Source organism: Lytechinus variegatus, chromosome 8, assembly GCF_018143015.1.
Source record: "Lytechinus variegatus isolate NC3 chromosome 8, Lvar_3.0, whole genome shotgun sequence".
NCBI lineage: Eukaryota > Metazoa > Echinodermata > Echinoidea > Temnopleuroida > Toxopneustidae > Lytechinus > Lytechinus variegatus.
In genome coordinates this window covers 29,624,220-29,647,959 of record NC_054747.1, presented here as the reverse complement: position 1 = coordinate 29,647,959, position 23,740 = coordinate 29,624,220, and the positions used below count along the sequence as shown (strand labels likewise).

Genomic DNA, 23,740 nt, shown 5'->3' with positions numbered 1-23,740 from the left:
ATAGGGCATATCCATTCATATTAGCTAGCAATGAATTGGAATAGCGATAGGTGCATTTTGGTGGATTTATCAAAACTATACACAAGCTTTAAGAACATTTAATCCGGTAAAATCGGTCTTGTAGTGTGCTTTTGTCTTAATTTGAGAACAAGCCCAGTAAAAAGACCAAAAGGGGCCGTTTCATAAAGCTGTTGGCAAGTTACAACTTTACATCAAATTTTACAGATTGGTGAATCTTTCTTGTGTTAAATGAAAAACATGTACCTCATGTTTTCCTCTTCTTAATGTGTTGAGAGTTTATTTCTTATACCCCTTATCAAATTTTGAAAATATAAAACTTGAATTCAGATGATTGTTAATAGAGAGATTTTTAATCTAAAAAATATCATTTTGATTGTAGCTGATGGGAATCCAACAGATTAGTAAAGAAGTCATGTTGTCAGTTTTTTTTCATTATTTTTTTTCAGGGAGGGGGCTAACCTATCTTTGGGCACAAACTCCGATCACAGCTTAAATTGAACCCAAATTCAGAATACACATCAGTGTTAAAAAAGGGGGGTCAACAACAGTCAATGGCATCACACCCATTGATTACATTACTTAGGTTTTACAAATAACTTGGGCTTGTTCAAAGAAATAGTCTTAAGAATAATACTGGTATTTTGCAAACGCCAAATCGACTGAATTCACAGACATCTGTTCAAGAGAGGAGAAATATAAAACTTAGAAGATGTACATAACGCATGATTACATGGTCCAAAAATTATTTTGACCTAGATGCTTATTTACCTACAGATACTAATAAAAAGGCTATACAAGAGTTGTCATTTGTTTAAATATAATCAACCACATGTTAAAAAAAACTTGTCCAACAAATCATTCCTATAGTAGCATATTAAGTACCCCCAGAAGATTGGAGAGTGATATCGAAAGAACAGCTCGGAATGCTCAAACATCAGATTATTTCCTAGATATCACATCTGTTTGGAAGCCCTGGTGGTTGTTTCATAAAGCTATTCGTAAATTAAGAGCGACTTTAAGAACGACTGGTGATCCTTTCTTATGCGCTAAACTATCGGCAATTAATATACCATTTACTACAAGAAAGGATCACCAGTTGTTCTTAAAGTCGCTCTTAACTTACGAACAGCTTTATGAAACACCCACCTGGGACTTCCAAGGAGTATATTGGAGGCAGTTGGTGATTAATACTCATATTGTATGTAGTATTTGCCTTCCTTATTTTCAGGCCTAAAAAATCAAAGAAAATTGTTGCATTCAGAATGGCTGTTTTCCTGATATCGCAAAAAGCATTTCTTATAGTTACTTGAGGGCAATAGTCCTTAGAGTATATCAAAACTGCATCATAGCCAAGCATTTATGTTTCTCCTGTTTATTTGTGTTTTTTTTCAGTCAAAGTGGTCCTGTTCTTCTCCAAGATTTCCCATACTCTCTCTCCACATACATGTACCTGCATCGCAATATTCCAACCAATCCAGACATTCTTTTTTTTTTTAACTGGACAAGACTTTGAAGGCTTTATAACCTAAACAGCTGCCTAAAAGAAGAGTTATGAATATTTGCATTGCTAGATGATTGTCTGTTACTACCTCTACACAACATTATAAATGCATCTTTATTTTTCAAGTCTGTGAAAGCATTTGAATGATTTGTTTCTGAATATTGCCATGGCTGCTGGCCAGTTATGTCTAACCTAATAGCAGAGCAGTCACTTTCTTATTCAACTCTGGCCCAGCCTTTTAATACTTGCTCATCCAAAGCCGGGCATTCATGTCTAATCTTATGCAATGCCAGAGTAGCCATCGTCGCTTCCTTCATCAAGTCTTGTCAGGCCTTCAATTACTTGCTATAAAATCCAAAACATCTGCAATAGTGGATAGTTTCTTCCATCACAATTTGTATCCAAAAGCAAAACTGCTTGCTTCCCTAGTCTATGAAATTGGAAGTATGAAAATCATAGGCTTCCAGAAATCAGCACCATAAGAAAAGTCTCCAAAATCTCTCCCCAGACAGCAGGTGTTTCCTCCATAAACCCCTGAAGGATGTCATCAAGCAGGCAATGAAATGTTATAGCACCACTACACTCCGATGAACTGCATGGTGGGTGTGAGACACACAAGTTTCAGAATCCAGGGGGCGGGGCCACACCACCCCTACCCAATCCCCTGCCAAGGCCTCGCCCCAAGCCACGCCCTAGACCGCGCCCAAGTGATTGTGGGGGAATCCCCCGACCTGCGGGCATCGTCCCTAGTCCGCCCATCTGATTGGTTAGCTGCTCAATGGAGGCTTGCTGGTTCATTGCACCTGGATAAAAGGAAGTAAACAGAATCATTCCTCAGAGAACAGCACCATCTGCGTTCAAGAAGCCAAATGCAAATTCCATGGATTCACAATACGGTGCCTATCTATTGGCTGACATTCCAATTCCTAACTACAGATTCCACATCATGCACAGGCTCAGGCAGCGCACAGTGCTGGTCTACAGTACAGTGATGCTTCAAGATGAAAATCATATGGCAAAAGCGGAGGAAAAATTTTCTAAAAAAATTGTCTAAATTTTGCACAGAAGTGTGCGGCAAATTCCTCTCCCACCTCCAGAACTGTTAAACAACATAATTATGCAAGCCGAATAAGCCACAGCATAATGGCATGCATGCACTACTAGCGAGCAACAGATTTTGACATTTTCCCATATTTCCTGTATTGTGAATTTCAGCCTGTCCACTGCAATAGATAGGTTACACATCGTATTGTGAATCCATCGAATTGGGCCATATACAAAGCACCTGACGAGATGTTTCATTAGTTTATCTTTATCCCTTCGATTGCCACGCTCATAAAAACAAAACCAAACTCCACATCAACAGATGGTATGTCAACGGTAATGTGATTAATACCTTTGGTTGGACTGAAGTCAATCTTGCCGTCTGGCTGTGACATAACCCTTGAACATCTTTATAAATAAAATGTTCAAATTCTAGGTATGCACATTCAAATTGACATATGTCAAATTTGCGCATCGGATCTAACATTCTCTTAAAAACAATATTTCATGTGGAATGTTAATATACAGTGCCTCCCACAAAAAATAAAACCTAGAACTATCAATAACCTATCATAACCTAATCACAAAAACAATAGACAAATGACATATCCATAAAGCCTGGAGTCTTCTCTTTCATCTGGTGGAACTCCAGACCATTCCTCGTCCTCACACAAAGTGAGTGAAAACAATTTGAAGGATACCAAATTTGACAAGCCAAATCAACAATAAGATGCCCGAAATGAATTTTGAGATATGAATTTAGTTCACAAAAGTACATCCTTTAACAGCTTGAAAATGATAGATAAGTTGTCTAAATTGAACAACAATAACCCACTGAATTGAATGCAGAAGAAACAAAGCAGGAGCTTCAACATTTAAGGAAAAAACAGCGTTTGAAGTTCATGTTCACTCAAACATGAGTTGTGCATACTGTCCAATTTCAGAGAAACTTCCAAGCAGTCTACAACAATTTGTGCCACAGAACTCTTGTATTTTGTTCATTCAACTCTATGACTTCAAATTCTAGAGTATGAAGAAGATATAATTTTTCTGATAAGCTATCTTTTTCTAATTTTTGGTTTCTGGAGACTAAATTACTATTTTGGCTGTATACAGAGAACCTTCCCTGGGGACTTCATGGTGATTTGGGGTTATAGGTCAAAAATGTCACTGTGCCGGTGGTAACTTACCTGGTTTCTGTTGAGGTATAGTGGTAACCGTCTGCCACGCCTGGGCTGGGGGAGGAACCTGATTGGCTGATGGTGGTTCAGGAGGCCCAGCATAAAGACGGGATGCACCTGTTAAAAAACATTATAATGCATTGCGGTATAGCCTCGCCTGTTTGTTCATACAGTTTAATATACTTTGTTGTGAAGCACATAGAGAATAAAGTATAAATTATTATGCACTTAATAAATCTAGCATTTTTATCATTAAACCCCCCCCCCCAGCAATTACTGCATGATGTCCTTGCCTATTTGTTTGTATAGTTTAATATATTCAGTTGTAAAGCACATAGATAATTAAGTATTGATTATTACATGTATGCGCTAATAAACCAAGTATTTTTATCATTAGAGGGGCACTAAAAAAGCCTGAAACAAAATAATATTTCATGAAATATAAGAGTGTCTTCTGAAAATTTAGTTTAAATAATCATCTCATCAAGAGAGATTCAAAACAACTGGTATAAGAGCTCATAGTCTCATACCATTTTTTATGATATTGTTTTTTATATTGATTCTAGAGGGAAGAACAATGAAGGAAATGGTTGCGATGGTGTTGATCATCATCATAATGGTGGAGACGATAATGGTTGGACGATGTTGATGATGATGGTGGTGATGGTGATGATGGTGGTGGTGGAGGTGGAGCTGGTGGTGGTGTTGGTGGTGATGATTACGGTGTTGGTGATGATGAGGATGATGAGGGTGGTGTTGTCATTGATGATGATGATGACAATGGTGATGCGACCTTAATGATGGTGGTGGCAGCTGTGATGATGGTGATTAGGATGAAAATGTTGATAATGGTGATGGTGAAAACAGTTATGTTGATGATGATGGTGGTGATGATGATGGTGGTGATGATGATGGTGATGATGATGATGTTAATAATTATGATGGTGATAACATTTATGATGAGAATTATTATGATGATGGTGATAATGATGGTCGCTTTGTTTATTAAACAATTTATTATGATGTTGACAATTATTTTTGTGGATGATTATGACGACAACAGTGATAATCACCATGTAGATATTATGATAAATATGATGCCGGTATTGCTGATGAAAGTAATGACATTAGGACATCAAGATAATCAATTAGATATTTCAGAGGGTGAAGAACCCTTAGAAAAAAAACACTGAAATGATAATGAGCATTACCTGATTCTTGACTATGAACGGTCTCAGGAATGTTAGACTTTGGCTGTGAAACAACATGAGCTATACCTAAATGTTACAAGGAGAAAAATAACATTACAACCATTTCTTTTTTTTCAAAATGATTTGAACTTCCAAAGCTTGAAAAAATGCATTATATATATATATAAATATACAAGAGACAAAGAGGTAATGCATTGTAGTTCAAACAAAGTTTATTTCCAAGTCTAAATTCTTTACGCAAACCTCACGTTTTTGTCAGGGATACAAAGCTCAAAAGGATATAAAGCTCCCTGACGAAGACGCAAGGTTTGGGTCGAAAAATTTGGACTTGGAAATAAACTTTGTTGAACAACAATGCATTACCTCTTTGTCTCTTTTATCTCATGTGTGTCCAACAAGTGGATAGATAAACAAAATTATAAAGGTAATAGCAAAGTTTGTAAATAGTGCAATTCTCTTTTTCATAAAGACTGGTAGAATAGTTTTTGAACTAAGGGGGCTATTCTGCCTAAAATATGACATTATTATCATTATATGAATACTAAACAAAATATCTGATGAATAGACATACCGATAGTTGACGGCTGACGCAGCGGCTTATCTTCATATGAGGCCATTCGTTGTGCCTACAGTTGAGCAAGTAAAAGAGACAGAAATGATTTGACCGACCACCCAGGGAGTCGGTTATGCATAAAGTTGATTGATTGAAGAATTTTATTGGCTATTTCCATTCTCGTGATCCAGAGACTGAATTGTAATTATGGTTACAATGTATTTACAAGATTAAGAAAATAAATGTTGCAGCAATTCCATTTCAGGTAATGAAACTTAAATGAAACACTAGTATACACAAAGTTTATCAAATTTTGTAAGAAATGTACCAATGGCTTTAACCACTTTTTTCAAAAGTTTGGAATTAACACTCTTTATATGAGAACAAAATTAGGAAAACAAGAAATATGTTAATTTCCTTTGCAAAAATGTGATATAACATACCAGTAATACAAAATAAATTTGTTGGTCCAACATGGCTACATGTATATAGCAGCAACTATTTCAAAAGTTTGGCTAAGAACTGATGGAAACTTAAAAAAAAGGTTAAATATAGGACAACCCCAAATAAGTTCCATCTATATCTGTCAAAGCACTCAATGCATCACCAATGTTTGCGAGAGCTGTCCAGTCTCTAACCCCTATGTACATATCCAACTCTTAGGGAACAATTCAGTACTGCACTAATGGGCAAAGGTTAGGCATACACCCATTCGCTACTGGAACCAGGGGCCCATTTCACAAAAGACTTGTAACATTGCCATTATGGCAACTACCGTGGTAACCTTGATTATGATTGGCTGCTGAGCCCTGTTTCCATGGTAGTTGCAATGATGGTAAAGTTACAACAGTTGCAAGTCCTTTATGAAACAGGCCCCAGATGATTCTGTGGTAAACTGGTTAAAATACCCTACCTCACGAGCCGTGTTGATGTCTTCTCTATCTTCCGCATCACTGTCTCTCATCCGAGGGGGTGTGTAGTTGCGCCCCTTGCTGTTACCCCTCGGTGGAGTACGTTGACCTTGTGGTTTGATCTCCCGCTGCTGCGCGGGATAGACGATAGCGTCAGGGGTTTCGGCCTCCGGTATATGGTTGGGCGTCAGCTCCACGTCGTATCTAGGACAGACCGCATCACTGAGGCAGTAGCTATGAAGACAAACAGATTCAAACTTGTGGAATCTTAATTTAAAAAGTGGTCACACATGGGCCCCGTAACTCAACACGATTTATCAAATATTTATTACATATATTACCATACTTTGGTAACAACATGTTACCACAATACATCAACAAAATGATAAAACTATTATCAAATATTCCATTTTTTTCTTCAATTGCATTATTTTTTATAATATTGAAATATCGCTGAGCACTAGAATGAAACTCACCAGTATTTATTGCAGGTTCCCAAAGCACAATTTTCAAGAACTACTTCCGTTTCTTCATGATACTCACATCTGGATGAAAATAGAATAATAATCTTAAAGTTAATCCTGATATCATGGAACTGATCATCATGTTACTCATCACAACAAAGAAACAATCCCACCACTATCATTATGATCAACACAATCACTAGCAGGGCAAAGAATATCTTTCTCATCATCATCGGTATCGCCATTTGTCAGCATCATGATCAGCAGTATCATCAAACCATAATCACTACAACTACTACCATCAATAACCACTTCAAAAATCCAGATATTCTTATCATTATTATGGCCAAAACCATCACCATCATCTCATGGCAATACTTATCCTTTTTTACCATCGTCAAGGTCACCACTACCATCATCGCCAAAGCATCTTCATCATCACCATCACCGTAACTACAGCAAACCAGCAGTCACCATTATCATCATCATCAGCAACTTCATCATCACCATCATCATCATCATCATCATCAACATCATCACCAACATCATCACCACCATCATCATCACCATCATCATCACCTTCATCAACACCCTCATTATCATCTTCATCATCACCCTCATCATCATCTTCATCATCACTCTCATCATCATCAACATCACTATGCCAAAGCCATCATCATCACTATCAACTTGCCACTGCAATTCACAGTTGCCATCATCACCACAACACCACCATCCTAATCATCATCACCACCACAACCACCACCACAAGATTCTCACCTCCAACATCCCAACCCATCCCCTAAAAAACCCTCCAAACTCTCCCCCTCACCTTGTATCCTTCATATAATCCCAGGCCGATGACGCAAGAAGTGCAGAGACCTGGCTCCGGGATGGAACGATCTCTCCCGCATTCCTGAACAGTTCTAGAATCAGGAGCTCAGCTTCGTAGACCTTGGTCAAGTTGTTAGACATTCCTGAAGGAGAGCAGGAAGCATGAAAGAAATGACAAACCAGGGCTGAATGAACATGTAAATTTCCGATTGGGCGATGCCGGCTTCCGATTCAACTCATCCCACATGGTCTAAACCCATACTTTGTCTTCAACCAGTACCATTTTCTTCCTGAATTTCTGTGATATCATTTCCATTTATCGAAGATTCTCCAAAATGATTGAGGTGGTGCCGTTGGTTGAGTGGTCTAAAACGCCTAAACCAGACACGGGAAAGCCCGGGGTCTGATCCCGTGCCACAGCACCTGTGCCTATGAGCAAGGCATTTTATCGACAGAGCACTTAAACTCACATTCAAATAAATTGAAATGCTAGAATTCTTGGTCAACAATGTGTAAATAGGAGTGGGCTATACATGGGTCAAAAATACTTTTTTGGTAATTTCAATATGGGAACAGTTTTTTTTATTCCTTGTAATGTATCTCAACATGAAATGACAAAATTTTTTGTTTTGGGTCCGAGAAAAAAGTGTGCCGGGCCAAAATCCAAAATGGCCGCCAAAACCACCCAAAATCAGTTTTTGCCACAACTTCTTTATTTGGTGGTCTTTTTCTTTGGTTTTGGTGTCAATTCATATGTATTTGGGGGCAGGCAATTTGTTTTTCCTGTAATTAGTACTTTTAAACCATTATTTGTAGAGTTAAAAGGTAATTATACCAACATTTTTCAATTTTTATAGCCTTTTTTCAGCCAAAAAGTAGATTTTATCGTCCTGGGGTTCTTGGATATTAGATGGTACGAGGTTAACAATAGCAAGCAGCTTCATAGAGCTATATCGCTTTTATTCCTGTACTATGGGTTTTACGGATATTTGTGAAACATATCTTAAATTTAAAAAGTTAATTATCCATGGGGCTATACAGTATACAATGTACTATACATATACATACTGCACTGCATAAATGCATTGGCCACCATGACAAGGCATGTATAATTTAACTAGATAGTGTTATACATGTAGAAATTAGCTCTTAGGTTTAGAATTAGATGCCTCAGAAATTGAAGATATGTTTTGTCTCAGAAACTGAGGACATGTTTTGTCAAATATGCTAATTCAGGGGGCGGAGAAAGGTATAAATTAACCCCAAATCATGGCATTTACACTGTAGATATTCTGGGCCCGTTGCATAAAAATTTACCATTATGTTAACTTAATGGTAACTTACATGGAATCCTTGGTTCTGATTGGCTGTTGATCATCGTTACCATGATTATATAGTTACCTGACCCCATAAACATAGGCCAGTTGGACACCACAACCAGGTAAAAAAGCCTCCAAATGAAGAAGATGGCTACATGTACATGTAGATACGTGATATATGTGATATTTTATGTGCGATTTACGTTGCTGGTTTCATCATGTACATCAGCTGACAAGCAATCAAATTCACAATTCACAATCTAATTTTAAACCTTAAGAGCTTATAATTTCGTGACACTATAGTTAATATACAGGCCTTGTCATATGCCATGGTGGTCAATGCATGGAAATACATGTATGCAGTTAGTATGTACAGTAACAGTACATTGTATACTGTATTGCCCCTACGGATAATTAACATTTTTTTAAAATAAGATATATTTCACAAATATCCATAAAACCCGTAGTAGAGGAATAAAAGCAATATAGCTCTATGAAGCTGCTTGCTATTGTTGACCTCGTACCATCTAATAACCAAGAACTCCAGGACGATAAAACCTACATTTGGCTGAAAAAAGGCTATAAAAATTGGAAAATTTAGGTATAATTACCTTTTAACTCTACAAATAATGGTTTAAAAGTGCTAATTATAGGAAAAACAAATTGCCTGCCCCCTAAAACATATGAAGAGACACCAAAACCAGAGAAAAAGACCACAAAATAAAGAAGTTGTGGCCAAAACTGTGATTTGGGGGGTTTTGGCGGCCATTTTGGATTTTGGCCCGGCACACTTTTTTCTCGGACCCGAGACAAAAAATATTGTCATTTCATGTTGAGATAAGGTAAAAGGAACACAAAAAAACTGTTCCCACAATAAAATAAAAAATCACCCATTTATAGCCCACTCCTAGTGTAATTTTTCTTTAAAGAAAATAAAGAAGCAGCTACAAGTACTTACCCCCGTTCCTGGCCAACCAAGAGAGAGTGAATTCTACCACTTCCCGACATCGAAGCTATGAGCATAAAAACAACACAATGACTAAATATACATTTTCTATAGCGCTTAATACAATGTTTCTATAAAGCATATACCTAAGCATTGCATTTTATATCTTTAGTTGTCAATATAGGCAATTACACAAATAAATAATAATTTAAATATCTCTGATATAAAATAACTCATAACTCATTGTCAAGAACAAATGTTAAAGCCTGTGTATAGCTTCGGTAAAGGGTCAATAATGTGATTGATAATCGAATATCATCTAATATGACAGTCTTACTGAAGCGTAGAGACCGTTAGATATTTTTCCAACTGCACTTCTCTGAGAACATTTCAAATATTCAAATCTTTGGATATATAGCGCCCTCTCTCGGTGATGCTTGTTTTAAATAAAAAAATGGGCATTCAAGCACTTATCTTATAAATTTAGTGATTAGATATCCAAAAGTTACAGACAAAGAACATATCTTGAAAGTTTCAGCCCATTCCATGATTTGGAATAGGATTTAATTGAAAGACAAAAACACACAGATATTTTAATTTGATCGGGTGACCCGATCAAGTTAAATTTCCATGTAAAATCGCAAAATTTATCCTGTAAAACACATTTTCATTTCATTCATATCCTCCACATCATAACTGTTATAGGGCATATCCATTCATATTAGCTAGCAATGAATTGGAATAGTGATAGGTGCATTTTGGTGGATTTACCAAAACTATACACAAGCTTTAACCAAAAATTCCTGAACTTTACTCCATTTTTGTATGCTTCTTAACCCTAAATAGACTGGGCTATTTCGACGCCTAAGAAGACTGGGGGGGGGCTGATTCAAGCCCCCCCTTATGATCTCGGCCGTCGATCGCACGACGATCGACGAAAAATTGGCACACGCGTTACCCATGGCATTATCTACAAAACTATAACATCAAATTCTGCAAAATCTCATGTTTCATTAATTATGCTAATTTATGCGTAAAATCATAAGTTTGCTGTAATTAAAATAATGCCCCTGAAATGCTAATTTTTGTTTCACATACTCTAGATAGGCATCTGATCAAATTTATTTAAAAAAAATTTCAACATCACATTTATTTTCTTATGTATTCTATTGTTTTCTAAATTCTTATCTTATGTATTTCTTTGTTTTTCGACTTTTTGTTTTTTATTGTTTTTTCAATGGAAATTGTCGGGGACTTTATTTGGACCATAAAAAAGATAAAATAATTGATTTTAAGCAGTAAAAGGAAAAATAATGATACATTTATGAATTTTGGTTAAAAACACTATTTGCATTGGATTTGTACACAAATTCACGTTTTTGAGTAATTTTGGGTGTGCATGCACTTACGAAATGTTGCGTAATTTCTGAACCGTGTACCCAGGGGTCACAATTTTGGTCTCAAAAGTTGCGCGAGACTTGAAAGTAAAAAGTCAGTGAGCGACGCGGTCAAAAAATTTTGCGCGGCGGATTTATCGCGAAAAATGTTGGGGGGGCTGAATCAGCCCCCCCCCCCAGTCTTTTTAGGGTTAAGGTTCTGAATGTCAATGATTTTCTAGACATTTCCCACTCTTTTTTAAAGGAACTGTGTGGTAATGAAGATACCCTATCTCTCTGCACCCCCCCCCCCCTCCTGTCCCTTTCTGTGACAAAGTCACCTTGTTAAATGATGGTAGCTTGATCCCGTCCATTCCTACTTTCCCCCACTGTTTCTTCCTTCACCTCTTCTGGCTATTAATACAGAAAGTCATACTACACAATGAAGGTGGCATAAATGTGCAGAACCTATTCCCTTATGTTTACCTCTTGCCTTCCTACCCCAACATCCCCTCCCCAACCCCCCCCCCAACAACTAGTTCAGAAATGCAAGGTTGGTATAAAATATCTTAACAATATACCTGAATATGTGCACATGTGGTTAAATTTCAATCAACAAACCATGACTCTTAATCCACATTATCGTAGCATCCCGATCCCCCTCCCCTCACTTCTCCCTCTCTGAATCCTGTATCACCCCCCCCCCCCTTTCCCCCACACGCATGCTACCTACAACCTTTTTTTGTCAATTTGTTCAATTTTGTGTATTTGTCTATTTGTTCAATTTTGTGTATTTATCATTTTCATTTTCTGTATTGTATAAGTAGGTGATTTTGCGCCTTGAGTGTAATTGACAGATATGTGCGCTATACAAATCTTAAATTATTATTATTATAATTATTAACTCACCTCACAAAATAACGGTGGCATCACATGCTGTCTATTAGGGTTCACAAAAGCTATAAGGTCCCTCCAGATCTCTTTATAGTTATCGTTGTACTGCTCGAAGCCTTCTGCCGGAATCTTGTGGATATCCTCGCCTACAAATGGTAAAGAAACGGTATCATGATGGTAAATTATCATTCGATTTGTGTCAACTTGAGCTACAAGCAGATCGACCAATTACGTGGATTCACAGTGCGCCATCTATTAGATGGAGTGGACAGGCTTACTTCCAACTTTGGGGTCGACATCACATTCAGGCGGGGGCAGCGCTAACTGCTAGTGTACTGTAATGTGTCTGTGATGCTTCAAAAATGAAAACTACATGTATTTGGCAAAAGTGGAGGGAGAATTCACCTAAAGAGGTCTAAGTTTTGCAAAGGAATATGTGGCAAAATCCTCTCCCACCGCCTGGACCCAGGATAACACCATAATTTTATTCAAGCCGGCCGAGCCGCGTTGGCCAGAGCAGCATAACTGCATGCATGCAATTATATATATTATATTTCCCATGAGGCATTGAGGATTTTGGCTTGTCCGCTGAAAGCGATAGGAGGCGCACTGTATTGCGAATCCACCGAATTGTCGGATGCTTATATACCATCATGGCTAAACCCACTCAGTCTTTTATCAGTTTGGTCTTATTACAATTTGGTATAGCCGCCACTCTCTAAGAAAAAAAATCACTAAACAGAACCGAGTTCTTACGTAGAAAAAACATTCTTTTTTCCATTGTCAATAATTATTACCGGGGGGGGGGGGGGGGTGAGTCACAAAGATTTAATTATGACTTTGAGTCGCACTTAAAATCCTAGTTGCATGAATTCTAAAATACATCACTGCATTGGTCATAATTTCATGCGAAGAGGACGCGCACTACCCGTATCCATCAATCAGATTGTGTGTAAAATATTATACACGCCTCAGCATTTAAGAGCGACTCTAAGTCAAACATAGATCTTTGTAAAACACCCCTCTGGTCTTTGGTAAGCTTTCGGTTGCCAGGCTGCAGGCTTCACCTTCGTCAAAGCCATCTTTATTGTTGAAGCAGAATGATGAAGCATTAGAATGGAATCGTACAAGGAAAAAGGGTATTGTCCTACGCATGGAACGTGACCCCCGTATGAATAGAAATTTGGGACAATTCCAATATCCTATCTCCTCCACTTACAATCCCATTCTAAGGCTTTGGCGTGCTGCTCCAACAACAGCCACTATGGCAAAGGTCTGACAAAGCATGCAGTCTTGCATGCGAAAGCCTTACGCTTACAACAGGTGAAAATCCTTGATTGTGGAAAAAAATCTCCCGTCTACCGACCAATCAGATAAGTCTTTTCAGCGATCCTAGTTCTTACCTTGCACTTTGCACAGGTATCGAGTGCCCATCGGGAGTTTGCCAGGATCCGGGAAGCAATGGAAACGTTTGGTTATACCGGCACTCATGGTATACTCTACGCACGCTAGTTCGCACGGAAGGTACGTGTCATCATCAGGGACTTGGCATAATGTCTTCACGGCTATCATGTAGAATGGATGATTGACTATGTCTACAAGGAAATGAAAAGACATGACCTTTCAATTATTCAAGCCATAACTCACGAGGAACACAAATTTTAGTGGCTGTTTCTGACGAAATGGTTGATAAGGTTGAAAACATAATCTCGTAATGAAGAGCAACAACTCAAATGATTTAAACTTCAAGCAACTAATTACTTTGTCAACCAAAATTTATACAACAATAATAAATTATTACAAGTGCACACTCCATCATCCTCCTCATTTGGTTCCAAGAGACCTGAACAGTTTAATATCAAATAAAAGCAAACGTTCCCCTGTACAGTGGTGCTCAAAATTTAGTGAACCCCATCTTAAAAATAAAATATATATTTAAAGTATTTCAGTTCTGCCAGGTCTAGGATATTCAATTTAATAATAAAATATTCCATTCAGTAAAGTTTGTTTCTCTCAGCTCGCCAAACATTGCAGTGTCAGCTGTCTGCGCTCAACACTCAGCATGAAGGAGTGTATTTTGTGTTGGGGTTCCCTAACTTATGAGCACAACTCACTCTACATCGGGACAAGCCTTCAAATTCTTTTAAAACATTACACTGTAGGGGAAGGCGGGGTAAGTTGAGCATAGGGGCAAGTTGAGCCACCAGCCCCAGGCCAATAATGAATGAGTCAGACATTGTGGTGGTGTCATGTATTGATGACCCATAGCATAACCCCTAACCCCACCACATTGTTTCCAACTTTGAAACAAAAACTATTTTTTTAGAGGGAAAAATGTGAATTTCAGCCAAAAAAGTAAAAAAGAGTGTGAAATAGATAAGTGCTTTATAAACACACACGTCTTTAAATATAATAAGACATGATAACAACATTATTAGTCCAGGTATGGATCTTCATTCTTGTCATAGTCTTTTATATGATGGATGCATAATAAATGTGTGGATACAAAATTATCGCACTAAGTTCGGACTGGGGTAAGTTGAGCCAAACGGCATGGGGCAAGTTGAGCCATGGTAATTCCTATGGTAATGTATCTTAAAAAACAAACAAACCATAAAAATCGATTGAAATGCAGGCTGAAAGGAGCAAATTTACATGACTGCTCTTTTCCTTTTACAGGATGTTAGTATTTATAGAGAATTAGCAAGTGAAAAGACTTTAAACAAAAAATTGACATGCTGGTTCTCCCCCCATACATTTTGGACATAGTTTTTGTGGCTCAACTTACCCCAGAAGGTGGCTCAAACTTACCCCATATATGGGGCAAGTTGAGCCATTTGACATCGATTTTTTCAAAGGTCACGATGACTTTCAGTGTTGGGGTAGAAAGTTATATATAGGTGGAAAATATTTCAGAAGAATGAAATTTCAAGGCAAGGTAATTATTTCGACAAGATTATTAATCATATAAATTCTAACATGCAAAAAGCAAAAACTGTCACAACTTACCCCGCCTTCCCCTACATGTGAACGAGCCTTGAAATACTTTACCTACACCAGTAGACCATGATGATTTTAGGGCAGCAGCCTCAGTTCTTCTTCTCTTTTCAAGATAATCACTTACTGAAAAACGATTCTAATCAGGTAGGAAAGGAATATATGATATAAAGGACAATAACATGATAATGATGATGATGACAATAGAGAATAACAGTATCAAAAGTCAACAGTAACTATAATAATAGAAAAATGATACTCATAACAACAATTATAATAATGAAGAATATCAATACCAGGTATTAATAATGATGATAATACTAATTGCAAACCTAAAATCAATGCCAAAACAAAACTAGTAACACTGATAAGCATGAAACTATTCATGGATATAACATTTGAAAAAAATAAATTAGATTTATTATGATACCCTATTGGTTTTGCAAATGAGGCTGGCTCAAGCGAAAGAAAGAATCTATTTTTATACATCTACATTTATCTCACATTCACTTACATACACTTTTACATTACATTCCATACATTGCACAAGTATTATAAAATCATAAACAAGGATATGAGGAAAAACTTTTGCCTTTGGATATATATTATTGCAACAAAAAAAGAAGATATCATTAGGTACAATGAACAAGTAATATTCCCTTTGGAGAAAATGATTCTAAAATTTTAAGACATGTAAACTGTTCCATTGGATTGTAAGTCATGTACAAGATCAGTATCTTTATGATCTAAATGTCAATGCAAATTGACAGAAATCTTGTATTGCAACATGGATTGTTGCCCAATTTGGAAGTGAGCCAACGCTTAGGGAGAAATGATTTTGCAACCTCCTGTTCAAAACACCCGAGTTGTTTCACAATCCACAGAAATGTATGGAAAGCCACTTGTCTACTCAACTCTGATTCAATAAATGCATGCATGAAATCTGCACAATAGCTGAATGGATTGATGCCTAAGTGAAAGTTCACTTTTCTATTCAGAGGTACATGCATGTGAGGAAAAGGATTATTCCTCTTAAATGTAGTTTGTATTTGGTTCAGGTTTTGTTTAGCTTGATCTAGAGATTTTTGAATGGAGCAATCGCCACGAGAAAATGTTCAATTCTGTGAATATTGCATTTTCTGCTGTAACCAGTAACAGAGACAATCTTTAAATGGGCAACAATGATACACTAATTTTATACATCGTCAATAAACCTATCTCTTGATTATTTTGCAGTGTAGGGGAGGGCAGGGTAAGTTGAGCATAGGGGCAAGTTGAGCCACCATCCCCAGGCCAATAATGAATGAGTCAGACATTGTGGTAGTGTCAGGTATTGATGACCCATTGCATAACCCTTAACCCCACCACATTGTTTTCAACTTTGAAACAAAAAGTGCTTTTTTAGAAGGAAAAATACAAATTTCAGCCAAAAAAGTAGAAAAAGGGTGTAAAATAGAAAATTGCTTTATACCCACACATGTCTTTAAATATATTATAGAAATAAGAACAATATTGTTAGTCCAGGTATGGATTCTCATTTTTGTCATAGTCTTTTACATGATGAATGCATGAGAAATGTGTGGATGTGAAAATATCGCAATAAGTTTGGACTGGGGTAATTTAAGCCAAATCGACATGGGGCTAGTTGAGCCATGGTAATTCTTATGATGATGTATAATAAAACAATTTAAAAATGTAAAAAGCTGTTGATATGCAGGCAGAAAGTAACAACTTATATTTTTCCCCCATTGGGAGCCTAATTTTTTACAAGCTCTGCTTTTTATTTAGGTTTCCTCACTTTTTTTTACATTTGTAGTGTACCATATGCTTAAAAAAAAAACTTATGTTAGATACTTAATTTTATCATTGATACACTATGTTTATGACCACATTTGTTACGTATATTATGATATTTATTTTAAAAGTGGAATCAATAAATGAATGAAATGAATGAATGAATGAGAAAGGAGCAAATTCACATGAAAGTTCTTTTACTTTTATAAGATCTTAGTATTTATAGAGAATTAGCAAGTGAAAAGACTTTAAATGAAAAATTGACATCCTGGCTCTTCCCGCATATTTGTGGCTCAACTTACCCCAGACGGTGGCACAACTTACCCCACAGATGGGGCAAGTTGAGCCATTTGACATCGTTTTTTTCAAAGGTCACAATGACTCTCAGTGTGGGGGTAGAAAGTTATCTATAGGTGAAAACGATTTCCCAAGAATCAAATTTAAAGGCAAGGTACTTATTTCTACATTACTAGTCATATCAATTCTAACATGCAAAATGCAAAAAGTATCACAACTTACCCCGCCTTCCCCTACCATGTACATCAAGTCAAAGACTGCAAGTTTTGTTACAAATTAGTAGTAGGACTTAACAACCAATTGCAATCAAGATTGCCACGGTAATTAGGTCTCAATAAAATGGGACCCTGAACTAAAAAGTGAGCCAACATTTTAAACAACTGACTTTTCATATTTCTGTGGATTGTGAAACAAATCATTGTGTTGATTTGGAGGTTGCAAAACTGTTGGCTCACTTCTGACTTCCGTGAATTAAGAAGTAAGAGGAATATGTTACCGTGATGAGTTGCCCTGTGCAATCCAATTTCCCTTCATAACCTGACGCTCCCTTGTCTTCTTTCTTCTTTTGTTTGGCACGAGCTGTGTACTCTTTCTGAATATCTTCTGGAAGCATCTGGAATCAGAAGAAAAAAAGTGGCATTTTTATGTCACAGTATGAGCATCAGCTACCATAGGGAGCAGGGAAAAAATACGTAAGTGCTGGGGGGTGATTTAGCTCCCCAAATTCTCAAAAGAGCCCTGGAAACTAAAAAAGGAGCCCTGAAAAAATTGTATGAATATGATACAAAATCTAACACTGATTCTAGAAATGGTAACTACTGAACTTCCTTCGCCCGAATTGGGAAGATAAATAAGTGACTTGGAACAATTTTTTTGACTGGCAGACTAATTAGGGCTATTTTACTGTTTCAGTTGATGAATTTGATCCATTCATAGTTATCTTCATAAATGGCGATTTATTTTTTAAATGAGCTGGCTACGGTACCCTTTCCTGGTCATGGAATATCAGATATACAGTTGTCCTCAAAATTATTCATACCCCTTCTGGAAAAACATTCTTTGGTAGATTCTTTACTTGTAAAAGCTATTATGATGTAGCTTTCTTTGTATCTTTTGTCTGCTTGTTGCTATGCATGATTTGACATATGAGCTGGCAAGTCTTCATTAGCATGATAATAGATAGGGTCGAAAGTTATTTTTTGCACTTGTTCAGAATTATTCATACCCTTGCCAATACCTTAACAAAAATGTCCTTTTGTGACAATGCGCATTATTTTTACTGTCTGGGAATGTGCTATTTGCATTGACGCCCAATGGCGACAATGCATTGTTCTTGTTCCATATTCCTATTCCGTAATCTTCTTCTTCTTCTTCTTCTTCTTCCACCAAAATCCCATTTGTTTAACACATGGTTTTGTTAGCTCTACCCTGGCTCCGTCCTTCATCCAAATTCAACCAAATTTGGTAGACATGTTGCCCAGCATCCCTAGTTGTGCCTCTCGTCTTCCATTTTCCAAAATCACTCATGCATGACCATCCAGGCGCCATTTTGTCCATTTCAAGTCCATTTGCATACCATTCTTCATTCTTTCATATCTCAGTTATCCTGCATGCTACAGACTTCTAACAAATTGCTATAGATAGTCCAAGAGTTGCTCCATCATCTGCGACGTATAAATTGACCTTCAAAATGCCATCTTCATGCCTTAAATTCAAATCCAAAATAGCCTTCCTTCAAAAACTTCATATTTATTAAAATGTAAAGTCAAAAAATCGTAAAATGGCCATAATTTTCTTGTTTTTATTCATTTCGAGCTCATATATTCAGGAGTTGATTACAGTACCATATCATACATACTACTCAGTTTTCACGCATCACTGATTTTTCGTCATTGAAATAGCGCCCTCTAAAGTTTCAAAAACACTTACATTCGAATGCTCCTCATTGCGTCATGCATGGCCAAACCCGTACCCTTTCTTGGATTTAGGGTCTTCAAGATATGCCCTTTCATGCCATTTAAAAAAATATATACCTTACAACTGACGAAATATCTGAAAAATGCTCCCGAAAATCAGCAAAATACCCCAAAAGGCACTTTAATGCCAGCACAACTTCAACTTGCTCTTATTTCCTTATTATTGAAGCTTATTCTTCCTAACTTGGCAGATATGAGTATTGATATATACTTCAACCGTTCGTCAACCTTTTCTAACAGAAACTGACAAAAATCTGACGTCAGCTTCAAATTATTGTGCAAAACCTTCATTTTTAATGTCTTTCTTTATATGGCATTTACTTCCGGTCTATTGCCTCCGCACAAATAAAAGTGGTATCAATGTCACCGCATTGGAATACTCTTTCCAATGATACCAAATACGACATAGGTTACAACAGAAAATTTCAAGATAAGTCAATCTGAACATATGGTATACTGCTCACAATGCACACATTTTCAACAACAACGTATGGGCCGCCAAATGGTCTTAAAAAATTTTACCCGAGAATGTAACTTCCTATGGACAGCAAAATGTGCTAAAATCCAATTTGATTAACATGTAATTTTTCTTAGTCCTCCCCTGCCACCGTTCCTCATCCAAATTCATTCTAATTTGGTAGACATGTTATCCATAATTAGTGACCATAACTTTAGAAATAGCGCCCTCTATTGCAAAGTCTTAACATTGTTGAATTGCCATAACTTCCTTGTTTGAATTTATTTTTGTCTCATATTTTCAGGGTTTGCCAATTGTATCATTTCACATAATCCAACTGTGTTTTACGCATCAGTGACCATTCCTTTAAGAAATAGCGCCCTCTAATATTTTGAGAATGTATATCATCTAGAGTTTTCTCTCTATCTCCTTCTGTTTCTTGCCCTCTATTAAATCAGAGGCGTCAATGCATGCACATCGTTCTGAAACGATTGCAGTTCTAGTCTTCGTTCTATAGTTATTTCAAGATGTTCCAATGAATTCAATACCCTCTTTGTTAAACAAGCCATTGAACAATGATGGAAAATAGCATCTTTCTTAAAGGGTATAGAGGAAAGCATTCTGGATATTCTCAGTCTCTGATAATCATGGCCAAGAAGAAGGAGCTCAGTGAGGACCTACGGCAACGTCTTGTGAATGCCCACATTGAGGGAAAAGGTTACAAGGCCATTTCAAAGCAGTATGATGTCCCTGTGGCAACAGTCCAGAGCGGAATCAAGAAGCACAAGAGGTACAACACTGTGAAGAACCTTAGTGGGCGTGGCAGGAAGTGCAAGGTGTCTCCTAAACTTGCCAGGAAAATCTGCAGAGAGGTCAACAACAACCCCCGGACCACAACCAAGGCCCTACTTGAAACGCTTGACCGGGCAGGGACGAAGGTGTCCCGGTCCACCATCGAGTGAGTCTTGCACAAAGGAGGTCTCCATGGACGCAGGCCTCGGGAGACACCGTTGCTCAGGAAGAAACACCGGAAGGCTCGACTGGCCTTTGCTAGAGGTCATCTGAAGCAAAATCCAAGCTTTTGGTCAACCATTCTGTGGTCTGATGAGACGAAGTTGGAGTTATTTGGCCATATGGATGTTGAATACGTCTGGAGGAAGAAAGGGGAAGCATACAGTCCAAAGAACACTGTGCCAACTGTCAAGCATGGTGGTGGGCACATAATGCTATGGGGATGTTTCTCTTCCAGTGGCACAGGGAACCTCGCTAGAGTCAAAGGAATCATGAAAAAGGAGGATTACATCCAGATCCTTGATGATAACTTGAAGGAATCTGCCGAAAAACTCCAGCTTGGCCCCAACTGGAAGTTCCAACAAGACAATGACCCAAAGCATACCGCCAAGCTTGTGAGGAAATGGTTCAAGGACCATGATATCAACGTCCTAGAATGGCCAAGTCAGAGTCCTGACCTGAATCCGATCGAGAACTTGTGGCGAGACCTGAAAGTCAGTGATGGCAAGGAACCCGACCAACCTGACCCAGCTTGAGGCCTACGCCAAGGAAGAATGGGCCAACATCCCGCAGGAGACGTGCAGGAAGCTTGTGGACACTTACAGGAATCATCTAGAAGCAGTCGTAAAGAACAAAGGCTATGCTATTGACTATTAATGAAAGACATTGGACTCAGAAAACCTAGGGTATGAATAATTTTGAACATGACATTGTTGAATATCTATGAATAAAATACCCCTGAAAAGAGAAATATCTTGAATTGTGCATTGTTGTTATTCTTTCACTGGTAGGTCACACATAAATCTTAGAGAACTTGATAAAATGCATTCATTTCATCACAAACATGAAAAATCACAAATATCAACAAGGGTATGAATAATTTTGAGGACGACTGTATATCCTATCCAATGGTAGTAAACATCAAAGAACATTCCACCCTCTAGGCCTAATCTCATTTTATTTTTTTTTAATTTTTCAAAAGTGCCATTTTAACACACAAGTTTATGGGGAATGTTTTATGCACATGACACCTCCACAGGCACTTGTTCACTGCTACCACCCTGCCTGTGGGAAACCTACAGGTAGGACTATGGTATGCCAATGTTGTACAGGGCACACACTTTAAAAAATCATTAAAATATCACTTTTGTGACCCAAATTACTAATTTCCATAGAGTTGCAATTTATTTTTCATTAGTAACTTGGGAATAATTTTGTATTCACCAGGGGCCGATTGCACGAAAGGGTCTTTGCAAGGACCGTCTTTCGTGTCGCCCATCTTTTATGATGCGCCATGTGAAACGCATTTTAAATAAATCATCTGCAAACATATTTCTTTCGTCCGTTAAAATTAGCACAATATTTGTTTATAAAATGATGTGATATATCATGAAATTGTATAACATTTGATTTAAAAGCAAGCTAACGAATCTTATTCTTTATCATAAATTTCAGAAACACCCCGCTTATAGCATATCATAAAAGATGGGCGACACAAAAGGCGGTCCTTGGAAAGACCCTTTCGTGCAATCGGCCCCAGAGCGTTCAAAAACTTGAATTTTGGGCATATTTTGGGGTACGCCCTCTATTGGTGGAGAGTAATATGGCAAGAAAATTTTCATTTTTTAATCTCTATTTTCAATTAAGAAAAAAATTATTTAAAGAATCAAATTTAAATAAGAGCCAAGTTATATGAATAATAGGTGTAATGGAAACTGTCAGTGTAAAAAAAAATCAAGCATTTGCCCCAAAGAAAAAGAGAAAATAAGCCAAACATTGCCACCCTTATTTTGCCACACATGGAGATATAACTGAGAACAAGGACAGGTTATATTATAACCTTGTTCATGACATTGAATGAGTGTCCACAGGCAGGATGGTAACGAACCCAATTTTGTGAAAAAGAATCAGGAATATCTCATGTCCCATGATCCTTGGCATAAATCTATTTGCGATAAGGTCAATCAACTTGATTTTTCATTGACATTGCGGTAAAAAGATACCGTATGATCCTAAAAAACATATCGAAATATTGTCATATTGATTATTGTTCGTGAACTCGGAACAAAACCAGATTTCTTCATTTGAAATTAAAATTTGAATAAAGCAAAAGTTATGAAGAAAATTATGAGTTTACAGAAAAAATATATCTCTATGGGAGGGAGAAAAGGTTTGACTAGAGTAGAGCCCAGCGAGGTACCCTCCCGGCGCAAGCGCGGAGGCTAATCATCATGTGCATTCATTGTCGGACCTCGGAACAGCTCCAAGCCTCCGCGGACTCACTCATCATTCCTGGCCGAACTACCCCGCTACTAAATCCCCCATACCGTAACCAAATACCGGCACTCACTTTCCACTCGGGATGCGCAATCGGGACCATGTCTTGCATCGAAACTTTACGGCCTTCTAAACGCAATTCTTCCTGTTTTTCCAGCATGAACATGTAGAACCCATTATACTGCTTCTTCGGCTTCTTTTTAGGAGGCATTTTACCATCAAATATTCAGTTGACAGTTGAAGAAAATGTCAGATTAACTGAAATTTCGGCAGCGTGATTTCCTACTCTCCGAGAACTCATGCGCTATGCAGGTTTGTGGTATGAAGCGCCAATACAGTCTGCATATGCCGGACGATTATTTTTCTTTAATCTGAAACCCCCCACCCCACTGATCTCTCCCCCACCCCCTCGGCCCGGTTGTCAACCTTCGTGATCGGGGATATGTTCCCCCCCAAAAAAAAATATATATATATATATATATAAGTAGTAAATTATTTAATTGATAAATTAATCAATTAATTAATTATTTAATTAATGAATATCATCCTGAATGAATAACCGAACAAATAAATAACAATAAAAATGATAATGACCATCATCATCATGAATGAATAAATGAATAAATAAATAATAAACAAATAAATGAATGAATAAATAAACGAACAAATAAATAAA

The 23,740-nt window shown here is 37.4% G+C and overlaps 1 protein-coding gene across 1 annotated transcript; it reads right to left on the bottom strand.

The window, feature by feature from the left end:
• Window positions 1–1,804: 1,804 nt before the first annotated feature.
• On the bottom strand, window positions 1,805–23,361 carry LOC121420310 (protein maelstrom homolog). Its single transcript, XM_041614893.1, has 13 exons — window positions 23,138–23,361; window positions 17,840–17,956; window positions 15,307–15,391; window positions 13,659–13,850; window positions 12,271–12,401; window positions 9,998–10,052; window positions 7,719–7,863; window positions 6,899–6,967; window positions 6,425–6,656; window positions 5,530–5,584; window positions 4,959–5,024; window positions 3,757–3,864; window positions 1,805–2,325 (listed from the first exon to the last, which is right to left on the bottom strand). The coding sequence occupies exons 1-13, from the start codon at window positions 23,273–23,275 to the stop codon at window positions 2,144–2,146; spliced, it is 1,575 nt and encodes a 524-aa protein (XP_041470827.1). The 5' UTR covers window positions 23,276–23,361; the 3' UTR covers window positions 1,805–2,143.
• Window positions 23,362–23,740: the final 379 nt, after the last annotated feature.